The 15,789-nt window shown below is 45.5% G+C and overlaps 1 protein-coding gene across 1 annotated transcript in view; it reads left to right on the top strand.

The window, feature by feature from the left end:
• The window catches only part of LOC115153832 (serine/threonine-protein kinase DCLK1), a gene marked incomplete in the record, with an annotated part of 88,292 nt that overhangs the window by 24,385 nt on the left and 48,118 nt on the right, over nt 1–15,789 (top strand). The window contains 1 exon segment of the mRNA XM_029699435.1: nt 12,303–12,402. Within this exon segment, the coding sequence (XP_029555295.1) occupies nt 12,303–12,402 (100 nt within the window).

The following is a 15,789-nucleotide window of genomic DNA, read 5'->3' as shown; positions in this document are numbered from 1 at the left end:
GCCCTGGTATATGTTGCTGTGGTAGGGAATAGGTTAAAGGTGGCAGTGTGTTAACTCGGGGTAATCCCATGATGAATTCGCAATCCCCCTTGAAATGAGGCTAATCCAGACTCAATTGGTCAGTGAGAACTAAGAGAGGGACAAGTGTGCATGATAACCTAACCCTGGGTTTTTAGTTCATCGCCTGTCAAAGACACTCGAAGTTGCATATGGACTATAGCACTATGATTCTGTTCCAAATGGCACCCTATTCCCTTCATAGTGCACTACTTTAGACCAGAGCCCTATGGAACCCTATTCCCTATATAGTGCACTACTTTAGACCAGAGCCCTATGGCACCCTATTCCCTATATAGTGCACTACTTTAGACCAGAACCCTATGGAACCCTATTCCCTATATAGTGCACTACTTTAGACCAGAGCCCTATGGCACCCTATTCCCTATATAGTGCACTACTTTAGACCAGAACCCTATGGCACCCTATTCCCTATATAGTGCACTACTTTAGACCAGAGCCCTATGGCACCCTATTCCCTATATAGTACACTACTTTAGACCAGAGCCCTATGGAACCCTATTCCCTATATAGTACACTACTTTAGACCAGAGCCCTATGGCACCCTATTCCCTATATAGTACACTACTTTAGACCAGAGCCCTATGGCACCCTATTCCCTATATAGTACACTACTTTAGACCAGAGCTCTATGGAACCCTATTCCCTATATAGTGCACTTCTTTAGACCAGAGCCCTGCTCAAAAGTAGTGCACTTTATAGGGAATAGGCGTGCATTTGGGACAAAAGCTAGGTCAACATGAAATCTATTGCCTATTCAATGTAAAGGAAGGGGTTACTTGTGAAATATACATATTACATCAAATCAAAATCAAATTTATTTATATAGCCCTTCGTATATCAGCTGAAATCTCAAAGTGCTGTACAGAAACCCAGCCTAAAACCCCAAACAGCAAGCAATGCATGTGAAAGAAGCACGGTGGCTAGGAAAAACTCCCTAGGAAAAACTCCCTAAAAGGCCAAAAACCTAGGAAGAAACCTAGAGAGGAACCAGGCTATGAGGGGTGGCCAGTCCTCTTCTGGCTGTGCCGGGTGGATATTATAACAGAACATGGTCAAGATGTTAAAATGTTCATAAATGACCAGCATGGTCAAATAATAATAATCAGAGTAGTTGTCGAGGGTGCAACAAGCACGTCCGGTGAACAGGTCAGGGTTCCGTAGCCGCAGGCAGAACAGTTGAAACTGGAGCAGCAGCATGGCCAGGTGGACTGGGGACAGCAAGGAGTCATCATGTCAGGTAGTCCCGAGGCATGGTCCTAGGGCTCAGGTCCTCCGAGAGAAAGAAAGAAAGAGAGAAAGAGAGAATTAGAGAGAGCATATTTAAATTCACACAGGACACAGGACAGCACAGTCTACATATTACATCACAGTCTACATTTGACATCACAGTCTACATATTACATCACAGTCTACATATGACATCACAGTCTACATATGACATCACAGTCAAAATATTACATCACAGTCTACATATTACACCCCAGTCTACATATTGGACCCCAGTCTACATGTTACATAATCTCAATCCCTCATTCTCATTTTCTGTTTGTAGACTCACGGGAGATTCACAGATCTCCCTCAGTACAGTACAATTAAATTCTGTTCAGTTCTGTTCTGTTCAAATCAGTTCTGTTCTGGAGGGAGTGAAAGGGAGGGACAGAAATAATGTATAAGCCAAGATGCGATCAGGTACGAGTGTTAGAATATCAGCCCCCCTTTTCTTTCCTATTGACTTCAGTATCAACCAACACCTCCTCTCCCTGCTTCAGTATCATCCAACACCTCCTCTCCCTGCTTCAGTATCATCCAACACCTCCTCTCCCTGCTTCAGTATCAACCAACACCTCCTCTCCCTGCTTCATTATCATCCAACACCTCCTCTCCCTGCTTCAGTATCATCCAACACCTCCTCTTCCGGCTTCAGTATCATCCAACACCTCCTCTCCCTGCTTCAGTATCATCCAACACCTCCTCTTCCTGCTTCAGTATCATCCAACACCTCCTCTCCCTGCTTCAGTATCATCCAAAACCTCCTCTCCCTGCTTCAGTATCAACCAACACCTCCTCTCCCTGCTTCATTATCATCCAACACCTCCTCTCCCTGCTTCAGTATCATCCAACACCTCCTCTTCCTGCTTCAGTATCAACCAACACCTCCTCTCCCTGCTTCAGTATCATCCAACACCTCCTCTCCCTGCTTCAGTATCATCCAACACGTCCTCTCCCTGCTTCAGTATCATCCAAAACCTCCTCTCCCTGCTTCAGTATCAACCAACACCTCCTCTCCCTGCTTCAGTATCATCCAACACCTCCTCTCCCTGCTTCAGTATCATCCAAAACCTCCTCTCCCTGCTTCAGTATCATCCAACACCTCCTCTCCCTGCTTCTGATGGAGACTATTTATGTTTCTTCTCCTTAGTGGTTAGCACACACACACTTACGCTCACACACAGTGAGAGTCTCTCCACAGTGAGAGTGTCTCCACAGTTAGTTCTGTCCACCCTAGCTAAGATTCCTGTTAGGTCTTCTATCCACCCTAGCTAAGACTCCTGTTAGGTCTTCTATCCACCCTAGTTGAGACTCCATTTCTGTTTCTCTGTATCTCTCTCTCTCTCTCCTTTCCGGTATCTTGCTCTTCTTAAACAACAACTTCCACAAGGGCAGTAGTGTTTAACTAATCAAGAACACTATACCCATTCTTTATCCAATCACAGGCTGTTAATTAGACGTAATGACCTTTCCCAGCAGACCTAGTGTTGATCACTGCTATTAAACCATCTTCACAGGGACTCACAACACTCACAACATGTCTGTCTGTCTGTCTGTCTGTCTGTCTGTCTGTCTGTCTGTCTGTCTGTCTGTCTGTCTGTCTGTCTGTCTGTCTGTCTGTCTGTCTGTCTGTCTGTCTGTCTGTCTGTCTGTTTCTATATCTCCATCTCTCAGGCAGTCTGCTTGCTCACTAGACACAGCCAGATTTAGATACTGTTGAGTGTGAAGATGTGCAGTATAATGAATCTATGCATGTCTAGGACTGAGGTTGTCATGAATATGAACTCAGGTAGTGTGAGTGTTTTGTACACTGAGTTGCACACTATTTTACCCAGAATCAATCAATTCTTACATCAGCTGATATCTCAAAGTGCTGTACAGAAACCCAGCCTAAAACCCCAAACAGCAAGCAATGCAGGTGTAGAAGCACGGTGGCTAGGAAAAACTCCCTAGAAAGGCGAAAACCCAGGAAGAAACCTAGAGGAACAAGGACCCAGTCAGTAACCACCTAGCTACCAGAACCCAGTCAGTAACCACCTGGCTACCAGAACCCAGTCAGTAACCACCTAGCTACCAGAACCCAGTCAGTAACCACCTAGCTACCAGAACCCAGTCAGTAACCACCTAGCTACTAGAACCCAGTCAGTAACCACCTAGCTACCAGAACCCAGTCAGTAACCACCTAGTTACCAGAACCCAGTCAGTAACCACCTAGCTACCAGAACCCAGTCAGTAATCACCTAGCTACCAGAACCCAGTCAGTAACCACCTAGCTACTAGAACCCAGTCAGTAACCACCTAGCTACCAGAACCCAGTCAGTAACCACCTAGCTATCAGAACCCAGTCAGTAACCACCTAGCTACCAGAACCCAGTCAGTAACCACCTAGCTACCAGAACCCAGTCAGCTACCAGAACCCAGTCAGCAACCACCTAGCTACCAGAACCCAGTCAGTAACCACCTAGCTACCAGAACCCAGACAGTAACCACCTAGCTACCAGAACCCAGTCAGCTACCAGAACCCAGTCAGCAACCACCTAGCTACCAGAACCCAGTCAGTAACCACCTAGCTACCAGAACCCAGTCAGTAACCACCTAGCTACTAGAACCCAGTCAGTAACCACCTAGCTATCAGAACCCAGTCAGTAACCACCTAGCTACCAGAACCCAGTCAGTAACCACCTAGCTACCAGAACCCAGTCAGTAACCACCTAGCTACCAGAACCCAGTCAGTAACCACCTAGCTACCAGAACCCAGTCAGTAACCACCTAGCTACTAGAACCCAGTCAGCTACCAGAACCCAGTCAGCAACCACCTAGCTACCAGAACCCAGTCAGTAACCACCTAGCTACCAGAACCCAGTCAGTAACCACCTAGCTACTAGAACCCAGTCAGCTACCAGAACCCAGTCAGCAACCACCTAGCTACCAGAACCCAGTCAGTAACCACCTAGCTACCAGAACCCAGTCAGTAACCACCTAGCTACCAGAACCCAGTCAGTAACCACCTAGCTACCAGAACCCAGTCAGCAACCACCTAGCTACCAGAACCCAGTCAGCAACCACCTAGCTACCAGAACCCAGTCAATAACCACCTAGCTACCAGAACCCAGTCAGTAACCACCTAGCTACTAGAACCCAGTCAGTAACCACCTAGCTACTAGAACCCAGTCAATAACCGCCTAGCTACCAGAACCCAGTCAGTAACCACATTGGTCTAGGACAGGGATGGGCAACTGGAGGCCCATGTTCTGCATACCCTCCATTTGTAGGCCCATGGACCAATGTGTATATATATATTTTTTTTTTACAAAATATATATTTTTATTGTTATTAAAACATTTTAGGAACTTAGTCGGGGCGTCAACTTACTGTTGAGGTGTTAGAATAACAGAATACACAAGGTTGTGCATCAGTAGTCACTCAATTAGCCCGTGTCAACCATTTTTTTTTTTTAGATGAGTAAATTAGTCTAGCTGCCAGCTATCTAAAGCTGTAGTAAGCGTGGTTGAATTACTGACCAGGGTGGGGCCCATCAGATGTCATATTAAAAACGGGAAACATTTGCCTCCACCCTATGACAAAATGTGTAGAATTGCAAGAAATGTGTGTATGGCCCATGAGCCACTGTGGCCCCTCATAATGTGTTCTGTTATTTTTTGTGGCCCCCAGCCCCATCCAAGAACAGTATACGGTGCTATCGGTGGTGTAGACAGGAAGTACATCTTCGGCCACTGCAGTTCAGAGTTTCTCTTCTAGATAGAGCAGGACTCGAGCATCTCTCTCAGCGACAGAGGAACTGTGATTGCTTGGTTACACTGTGCTCTAATGACGGTCTGTCTCTCTGTCTGTTAAACCGCTGATGCAGTTCAGATTCTAGATGGTGGAATCAGAGAGAGAATGAATCTGGCATCCTGAAATGACAGTTCAGATTCTCTCCACTAGATGGTAGAATCTGAGAGAGAGTGAACCTGGCATCCTGAAAAGACAGTTCAGACTCTATGTAGTGGAATCTGGGAGAGAATGAATCTGGCATCCTGAAAAGACAGTTCAGATTCTAGATGGTGGAATCAGAGAGAGAATGAATCTGGCATCCTGAAAAGACAGTTCAGACTCTATGTAGTGGAATCAGAGAGAGAATGAATCTGGCATCCTGAAAAGACAGTTCAGATTCTCTCCAGTAGATGGTGGAATCTGAGAGAGAATGAATCTGGCATCTTCCTGAAAAGACAGAAAAGCATAGGTTCTCTAGAGCTGTAGTTCGTGCCCTATGCCCTACAATAGTGCACTACTTTCAGGCCCTATTTCTTTGCATTTGGCTCTGGACAAAATTGTTGCACACTGTCCAGTGAATAGTCTGTTATTTACCCTGTTGTCCCCTGTTGTCTCTACAGGGGCTGTTATTTACCCTGTTGTCTCTACAGGGGCTGTTATTTACCCTGTTGTCCCCTGTTGTCTCTACAAGGGCTGTTATTTACCCTGTTCCCCCTGTTGTCTCTGAAGGGGCTGTTATTTACCGTGTTGTCTCTGAAGGGTCTGTTATTTACCCTGTTGCCCCCTGTCAGCGTGTGTAAAAGAGGCGAAGTCAGGTGCAGGTAGAGTAGCGTGATGTAAACAGGCGCACTTTATTAAAGTTCCAAAAATGAAAGCACAACGTAAATCAAATGCGCTCAAAAAACCACCGCGTAAAAAGACACCACAGCAACATGAAACAACTACACACAAAGCATGATGGGAAACAGAGGGTTAAATACAAGTAGATTCACTGGGGAAATGAAAACCAGGTGTTTATGGAAACAAGACAAGACAAATGGATATATGAAAAATGGAATGGAAAGCCGGTGACGTCGATCGCCGCCCGAACAAGGAGAGGAGCCGACTTCAGCGGAAGTCGTAACACCCCCTGTTGTCTCTGAGGAGTGTGATGAGCACAGCAACTGTAGTGGATGGAGAAGACCTATTCTCTCTCTCTCTCTCTCTCTGGGATTTCTCTCTATCTCTCTCCCCCATCTCTCTCTCTGGGATTTCTTTCTATCTCTCTCCCCCATCTCTCTCTGGGATTTCTCTCTATCTCTTTCCCCATCTTTCTCTCTCTGGGATTTCTCTCTATCTCTCGCTCCCCCATCTCTCTCTCTGGGATTTCTCTCTATCTCTCTCGCTCCCCCATCTCTCTCTCTCTCCCATCTCTCTCTCCCTCCCCCATCTCTCTCTCTCTCTCCCTCCCCCATCTCTCTCTCTCTCTTCCCCCCCACCTGTCTCTGTCTCTCTCCCATCTCCCTTGGATTCGTTTTTGAATTCTTTGTGGATCTGTGTAATCTGAGGGAAATATGTGTCTCTAATATGGTCATACATTGGGCAGGAGGTTAGGAAGTGCAGCTCAGTTTCCACCTCATTTTGTGGGCAGTGTGCACATAGCCTGTCTTCTCTTGAGAGCCATGTCTGCCTACAGCGGCCTTTCTCAATAGCAAGGCTATGCTCAGTGAGTCTGTACATAGTCAAAGCTTTCCTTAAGTTTGGGTCAGTCACAGTGGTCAGGTATTCTGCCACTGTGTACTCTCTGTTTAGGGCCAAATAGCATTCTAGTTTGCTCAGTTTTTTGTTACTTCTTTCCAATGTATCGAGTAATTATCTTTTTGTTTTCTCATGATTTGGTTGGGTCTAATTGTGTTTCTGTCCTGGGGCTCTCTCCTCCCTCCCTCCCTCTCTCTCTCTTTCTATCTCTGTCTCCTCTCTCCCCCTCTCTCTGTTTCCTCTCTCACTCTCTCATCTCTCCCTCTCTTCTCCCCCTGCCTCTTACTTTTGGGTGGTTTCTGTGTTCCTTTGTTTAAAAATCGAATCAAATCCTGTTTGCTTCAGTGTTTCTGGTGCTTTCAGAGCTGCTTCTAGGGGGATTGTCTGTTACAGTTCCACTAACAACAGTTCCACTAACAACAGTATTACAGTACTACTAACTACAGTACTGCTAACTACAGTACTACTAACTACAGTACTACAGTACTACTAACTACAGTACTACAGTACTACTAACTACAGTATTACAGTACTACTAACTACAGTATTACAGTACTACTAACTACAGTACTACTAACTACAGTATTACAGTACTACTAACTACAGTACTACTAACTACAGTATTACAGTACTACTAACTACAGTACTACTAACTACAGTATTACAGTACTACTAACTACAGTACTACTAACTACAGTATTACAGTACTACTAACTACAGTACTACTAACTACAGTATTACAGTTCCACTAACTAAAGTATTACAGTACTACTAACTACAGTATTACAGTACTACTAACTACAGTACTACTAACTACAGTATTACAGTACTACTAACTACAGTACTACTAACTACAGTATTACAGTACTACTAACTACAGTACTACTAACTACAGTATTACAGTACTACAAACTACAGTACTACTAACTACAGTATTACAGTTCCACTAACTAAAGTATTACAGTACTACTAACTACAGTATTACAGTACTACTAACTACAGTATTACAGTAGTACTAACTACAGTATTACAGTACTACTAACTACAGTATTACAGTACTACTAACTACAGTATTACAGTACTACTAACTACAGTATTACAGTACTACTAACTGCAGTATTACAGTACTACTAACTACAGTATTAGAGTACTAGTAGCAGTAATGGAAGTATATACTAATACAGATGAGGAAATCATCTTCCAGTTGATCAGAGGTTAATAAACATCAGGGCCTCCTCCTTAAAGCAGACAGACCTCACGTGGTTGGTACGTTTTCAGCAAGGGAAAATCACACACACACACACACACACACACACACACACACACACACACACACACACACACACACACACACACACACACACACACACACACACACACACACACACAGAGACACACACACACACACACACACACACACACACACACACACACACACACACACACACACACACACACACACACACAGAGACACACACACACACACACACACACACAGACACACACACACACACGCACACACACACACACACAGAGACACACACACACACACACAGAGACACACACACACACACACACACAGAGACACACACACACACACACACACAGAGACACACACACACACACACAGAGAGAGACACACATACACACACACAGACACACACACACACACAGACACACACACACACACAGACACACACACAGACACACACACACACACACACACACACACACAGACACACACACACAGACACACACACACACAGAGACACACACACACACACCCACACAGACACACACACACCCACACAGACACACACACACACACACACACACACACACACACACACAGACACGTACACACAGAGAGACACACACACACACACACACACATACCAGGGGGGATGTCACAACCCCTCTCTTCTATGAGAACAGAAAACAGAGAACAGCCAACTACATGGGCTGAATCTACTGCTGTTTCTACTGTGGCTGTGGCTGGCTCTACTACCTCTAACCCTCCAGTCTGTATGTGACCTCTAACCCTCCAGTCTGTATGTGACCTCTAACCCTCCAGTCTGTATGACCTCTAACCCTCCAGTCTGTATGTGACCTCTAACCCTCCAGTCTGTATGTGACCTCTAACCCTCCAGTCTGTATGTGACCTCTAACCCTCCAGTCTGTATGTGACCTCTAACCCTCCAGTCTGTGTGACCTCTAACCCTCCAGTCTGTATGACCTCTAACCCTCCAGTCTGTATGACCTCTAACCCTCCAGTCTGTATGTGACCTCTAACCCTCCAATCTGTATGTGACCTTTAACCCTCCAGTCTGTATGTGACCTCTAACCCTCCAGTCTGTATGTGACCTCTAACCTTCCAGTCTGTATGTGACCTCTAACCCTCCAGTCTGTATGTGACCTCTAACCCTCCAGTCTGTATGACCTCTAACCCTCCAGTCTGTGTGACCTCTAACCCTCCAGTCTGTATGACCTCTAACCCTCCAGTCTGTATATGACCTCTAACCCTCCAGTCTGTATGTGACCTCTAACCCTCCAGTCTGTATGTGACCTCTAACCCTCCAGTCTGTATGACCTCTAACCCTCCAGTCTGTGTGACCTCTAACCCTCCAGTCTGTATGACCTCTAACCCTCCAGTCTGTGTGACCTCTAACCCTCCAGTCTGTATGACCTCTAACCCTCCAGTCTGTATATGACCTTTAACCCTCCAGTCTCTATATGACCTCTAACCCTCCAGTCTGTATGACCTTTAACCCTCCAGTCTGTGTGTGACCTCTAACCCTCCAGTCTCTATATGACCTCTAACCCTCCAGTCTGTATGACCTCTAACCCTCCAGTCTGTATGACCTTTAACCCTCCAGTCTGTGTGTGACCTTTAACCCTCCAGTCTGTATGTGACCTCTAACCCTCCAGGCTCTGTATGACCTTTAACCCTCCAGTCTGTATGTGGCCTCTAACCCTCCAGGCTCTGTATGACCTCTAACCCTCCAGTCTGTATGACCTTTAACCCTCCAGTCTGTATGTGACCTTTAACCCTCCAGTCTGTATGTGACCTCTAACCCTCCAGTCTGTGTGACCTCTAACCCTCCAGTCTGTATGACCTCTAACCCTCCAGTCTGTATGTGACCTCTAACCCTCCAGTCTGTATGACCTCTAACCCTCCAGTCTGTGTGACCTCTAACCCTCCAGTCTGTGTGACCTCTAACCCTCCAGTCTCTATATGACCTCTAACCCTCCAGTCTGTATGACCTCTAACCCTCCAGTCTGTATGACCTTTAACCCTCCAGTCTGTGTGTGACCTCTAACCCTCCAGTCTCTATATGACCTCTAACCTTCCAGTCTGTATGACCTCTAACCCTCCAGTCTGTATGTGACCTCTAACCCTCCAGTCTGTATGACCTCTAACCCTCCAGTCTGTATGTGACCTCTAACCCTCCAGTCTGTATGTGACCTCTAACCCTCCAGTCTGTATGTGACCTCTAACCCTCCAGTCTGTATGTGACCTCTAACCCTCCAGTCTGTGTGACCTCTAACCCTCCAGTCTGTATGACCTCTAACCCTCCAGTCTGTATGACCTCTAACCCTCCAGTCTGTATGTGACCTCTAACCCTCCAATCTGTATGTGACCTTTAACCCTCCAGTCTGTATGTGACCTCTAACCCTCCAGTCTGTATGTGACCTCTAACCTTCCAGTCTGTATGTGACCTCTAACCCTCCAGTCTGTATGTGACCTCTAACCCTCCAGTCTGTATGACCTCTAACCCTCCAGTCTGTGTGACCTCTAACCCTCCAGTCTGTATGACCTCTAACCCTCCAGTCTGTATATGACCTCTAACCCTCCAGTCTGTATGTGACCTCTAACCCTCCAGTCTGTATGTGACCTCTAACCCTCCAGTCTGTATGACCTCTAACCCTCCAGTCTGTGTGACCTCTAACCCTCCAGTCTGTATGACCTCTAACCCTCCAGTCTGTGTGACCTCTAACCCTCCAGTCTGTATGACCTCTAACCCTCCAGTCTGTATATGACCTTTAACCCTCCAGTCTCTATATGACCTCTAACCCTCCAGTCTGTATGACCTTTAACCCTCCAGTCTGTGTGTGACCTCTAACCCTCCAGTCTCTATATGACCTCTAACCCTCCAGTCTGTATGACCTCTAACCCTCCAGTCTGTATGACCTTTAACCCTCCAGTCTGTGTGTGACCTTTAACCCTCCAGTCTGTATGTGACCTCTAACCCTCCAGGCTCTGTATGACCTTTAACCCTCCAGTCTGTATGTGACCTCTAACCCTCCAGGCTCTGTATGACCTCTAACCCTCCAGTCTGTATGACCTTTAACCCTCCAGTCTGTATGTGACCTTTAACCCTCCAGTCTGTATGTGACCTCTAACCCTCCAGTCTGTGTGACCTCTAACCCTCCAGTCTGTATGACCTCTAACCCTCCAGTCTGTATGTGACCTCTAACCCTCCAGTCTGTATGACCTCTAACCCTCCAGTCTGTGTGACCTCTAACCCTCCAGTCTGTGTGACCTCTAACCCTCCAGTCTCTATATGACCTCTAACCCTCCAGTCTGTATGACCTCTAACCCTCCAGTCTGTATGACCTTTAACCCTCCAGTCTGTGTGTGACCTCTAACCCTCCAGTCTCTATATGACCTCTAACCCTCCAGTCTGTATGACCTCTAACCCTCCAGTCTGTATGACCTTTAACCCTCCAGTCTGTGTGTGACCTTTAACCCTCCAGTCTGTATGTGACCTCTAACCCTCCAATCTGTATGACCTCTAACCCTCCAGTCTGTATGTGACCTTTAACCCTCCAGTCTGTATGTGACCTCTAACCCTCCAATCTGTATGACCTCTAACCCTCCAGTCTGTATGTGACCTTTAACCCTCCAGTCTGTGTGTTCTCTAACCCTCCAGTCTGTATGACCTCTAACCCTCCAGTCTGTATGACCTCTAACCCTCCAGTCTGTGTGACCTCTAACCCTCCAGTCTCTATATGACCTCTAACCCTCCAGTCTGTATGTGACCTCTAACCCTCCAGTCTGTATATGACCTTTAACCCTCCAGTCTCTGTATGACCTCTAACCCTCCAGTCTGTATATGACCTTTAACCCTCCAGTCTCTGTATGACCTCTAACCCTCCAGTCTGTATATGACCTTTAACCCTCCAGTCTCTGTATGACCTCTAACCCTCCAGTCTGTATATGACCTCTAACCCTCCAGTCTCTGTATGACCTCTAACCCTCCAGTCTGTATATGACCTCTAACCCTCCAGTCTGTATATGACCTCTAACCCTCCAGTCTGTATATGACCTCTAACCCTCCAGTCTGTATATGACCTCTAACCCTCCAGTCTGTATGTGACCTCTAACCCTCCAGTCTGTATATTACCTCTAACCCTCCAGTCTCTGTGTGTTCTTCCAGGTTACATGTCTCCAGGACTTCTTCGGTGACGAGGACATCTTCGTAGCGTGTGGACCGGAGAAATACCGTTACCAAGATGACTTCCAGCTGGAGGAGAGCGGTGAGATACGTTACTTCCTGTTTGTGTGTGTGTGTGTGTGTATATCCTGTCTCTGTCTCTCTGTTAGCTAGTCTTCTCTTATCAACCCAGTCTGTCTATATGGTAAGTTCCCAGGACCCGGGTGGATTATGTTGCCCTTAATCTCTCCTGGACAGATTTACACTGTCAAAAATGATTTAGTTGGTTATTAAATTATACTTGAAAATACAATTATTTTTACATTAAAAAAATGTAGTTGTCATCTTTACTTGAATATAATTAGTACTTTATTCTATTTTATTCCACTTCACTTGTTCAAACAAGCTTTTTTTCATTCCACATAAAGTAAATCTAAACAGCTACTTGTGTGTAAAAACAACTACAAGGAACATTGTGTTTAACTTACCAAGTTGTCATAATATTTCCTTTCAACTTTAAGTTTTTCCAACAACTTGCCATGTCAATGAATCAGTCAAATGTATTTATAAAGCCGTTTTTACATCAGCCGATATCTCAAAGTGCTGAACAGAAACCCAGCCTAAAACCCCCAAACAGCAAACAAAGCAGGTGTAGAAGCACGGTGGCTAGGAAAAACTCCCTAGAAAGGTCAGGAACCTAGGAAGAAACCAGGCTCTGAGGAGTGGACATTCCTCTTCTGGCTTTGCCGGGTGGAGATTATAACAGCGGCTCTGTTTTCAGAGGATTGTGGGTAAATTAACTTTTTTTTTTTTTTTACGATACTTTTACACATTTACATTTTAGTCATTTAGCAGACGCTCTTATTCAGAGCGACTTACAGTAGTGAATGCATACATTTCATAAATGTTTCTTTTTCTTTTTTCCATACTGGTCCCCCGTGGGAATCAAACCCACAACCCTGGTGTTGCAAACACAACGGACCAGTTGGTACACAATGTTCTATTCATATTTGAAGATCGAAAAAGCACACGTTTCTATATTAGTATCAAATAGTTTGTTAATAAGTTAATGAATCATGATGAACCGTCGGACAAATTAACGTTCGATGATGAAACCACCTATTCTCACCTTTCGTAAAATCATGCAGCTTTATCTCCAGTTGGTGTTAGTGGAAAGAGCACTGTGCGCTCAACACTTCCTGCTGAAGTGTATTAAAAAAAATATAAAGTAATGAAATACATAAAGCCATATTTAACACTAGGACATGGTCAATGAAAGATTAAGTAGATGTTATGTACAATAACAGTTATGATTGGATCAAATTAAGTTGGATCTTTGACATTGTTTTTATGCTGGACTTGATATATTAGTGTTTGTGAAACACTAATAAAGTACTGTATATTATACGTAAAAAATGTATCATGTTTAAATACTCAAAAATCGGATGCAAATAGTTGCCTACATTTTTGTAAGAGGAACTAATACTAAATATTTTTTTACGGTGTACGTAAACATAACCGATACCGTAGAATCTGTTGGGAACGGAATGGGACTAACGAGCAGCAGTAGTTGCGGTGTTTGGGTTTTCCGTTACTGGTTATTTGGACAAACCTCGATTTCGCAGGTGTTGGCATCTTTCACATTTTTGAAGGGGAGGGGACATTTGGCCGGTTAAATAGGAAAGGGAGGAGGTGGAGCCCCTTGATCCGGTTCCCATCCTCATTCTAGCATCTCTTAATCCCTTCTCATCCGTTTTCAAAAAGCAAACAGCAATATCTCTCCCTCCCTCTCTCATTTCATGTCCTTTTTCTTTCTCTCTCTTTCTTCCTCTCCCTCCCCCTCTTCCCTCCGACAAAAGTATCAACCCACAGTTCATTAGTTATTCCCCACCTCTTTCATCTTCTCTTATTTTGTCTTATTTCTCTCATTCCTCCGTCTCTTCTCATTCCTCCGTCTCTTCTCATTCCTCCGTCTCTTCTCATTCCTCCGTCTCTTCTCATTCCTCCGTCTCTTCTCATTCCTCCGTCTCTTCTTCCATTAAAGGACCATCAGGGTCAACTATCCTCCTCTTCATCTCTCCATCTACCCATCTCTCCATCTCTCCATCTACCCATCTCTCCATCTACCCATCTCTCCATCTCTCCATCTACTCATCTCTCCATCTACCCATCTCTCCATCTACTCATCTCTCCATCTCTCCATCTACCCATCTCTCCATCTACCCATCTCTCCATCTACCCATCTCTCCATCTACCCATCTCTCCATCTACCCATCTACTCATCTACCCATCTCTCCATCTACCCATCTCTCCATCTCTCCATCTCTCCATCTCTCCATCTCTCCATCTACCCATCTCTCCATCTCTCCATCTACTCATCTCTCCATCTACCCATCTCTCCATCTACCCATCTCTCCATCTACCCATCTCTCCATCTCTCCATCTCTTCATCTACTCATCTACCCATCTCTCCATCTACCCATCTCTCCATCTCTCCATCTCTCCATCTCTCCATCTCTCCATCTACCCATCTCTCCATCTCTCCATCTACTCATCTCTCCATCTACCCATCTCTCCATCTACCCATCTCTCCATCTACCCATCTACTCATCTACCCATCTCTCCATCTACCCATCTCTCCATCTCTCCATCTACTCATCTCTCCATCTACCCATCTCTCCATCTACCCATCTCTCCATCTACCCATCTCTCCATCTCTCCATCTACTCATCTCTCCATCTACCCATCTCTCCATCTACCCATCTCTCCATCTACCCATCTCTCCATCTACTCATCTCTCCATCTACCCATCTCTCCATCTCTCCATCTACCAATCTCTCCATCTACCCATCTCTCCATCTCTCCATCTACCCATCTCTCCATCTCTCCATCTACTCATCTCTCCATCTACCCATCTCTCCATCTACCCATCTCTCCATCTACCCATCTACTCATCTACCCATCTCTCCATCTACCCATCTCTCCATCTCTCCATCTACTCATCTCTCCATCTACCCATCTCTCCATCTACCCATCTCTCCATCTACCCATCTCTCCATCTCTCCATCTACTCATCTCTCCATCTACCCATCTCTCCATCTACCCATCTCTCCATCTACCCATCTCTCCATCTACTCATCTCTCCATCTACCCATCTCTCCATCTCTCCATCTACCAATCTCTCCATCTACCCATCTCTCCATCTCTCCATCTACCCATCTCTCCATCTCTCCATCTACTCATCTCTCCATCTACCCATCTCTCCATCTACTCATCTCTCCATCTACCCATCTACCCATCTCTCCATCTACCCATCTCTCCATCTACTCATCTCTCCATCTACTCATCTCTCCATCTACCCATCTCTCCATCTACTCATCTCTCCATCTTCCCATCTACCCATCTCTCCATCTACCCATCTCTCCATCTCTCCATCTACCCATCTCTCCATCTCCCCATCTCTCCATCTCCCCATCTCTCCATCTCTCCA

The sequence above is a fragment of the Salmo trutta genome, chromosome 19, assembly GCF_901001165.1.
Source record: "Salmo trutta chromosome 19, fSalTru1.1, whole genome shotgun sequence".
In the NCBI taxonomy this organism is placed as follows: Eukaryota; Metazoa; Chordata; class Actinopteri; order Salmoniformes; family Salmonidae; genus Salmo; species Salmo trutta.
Note: the sequence above shows the minus strand (reverse complement) of the source record. Positions and strands in the feature narration are given on the sequence as shown.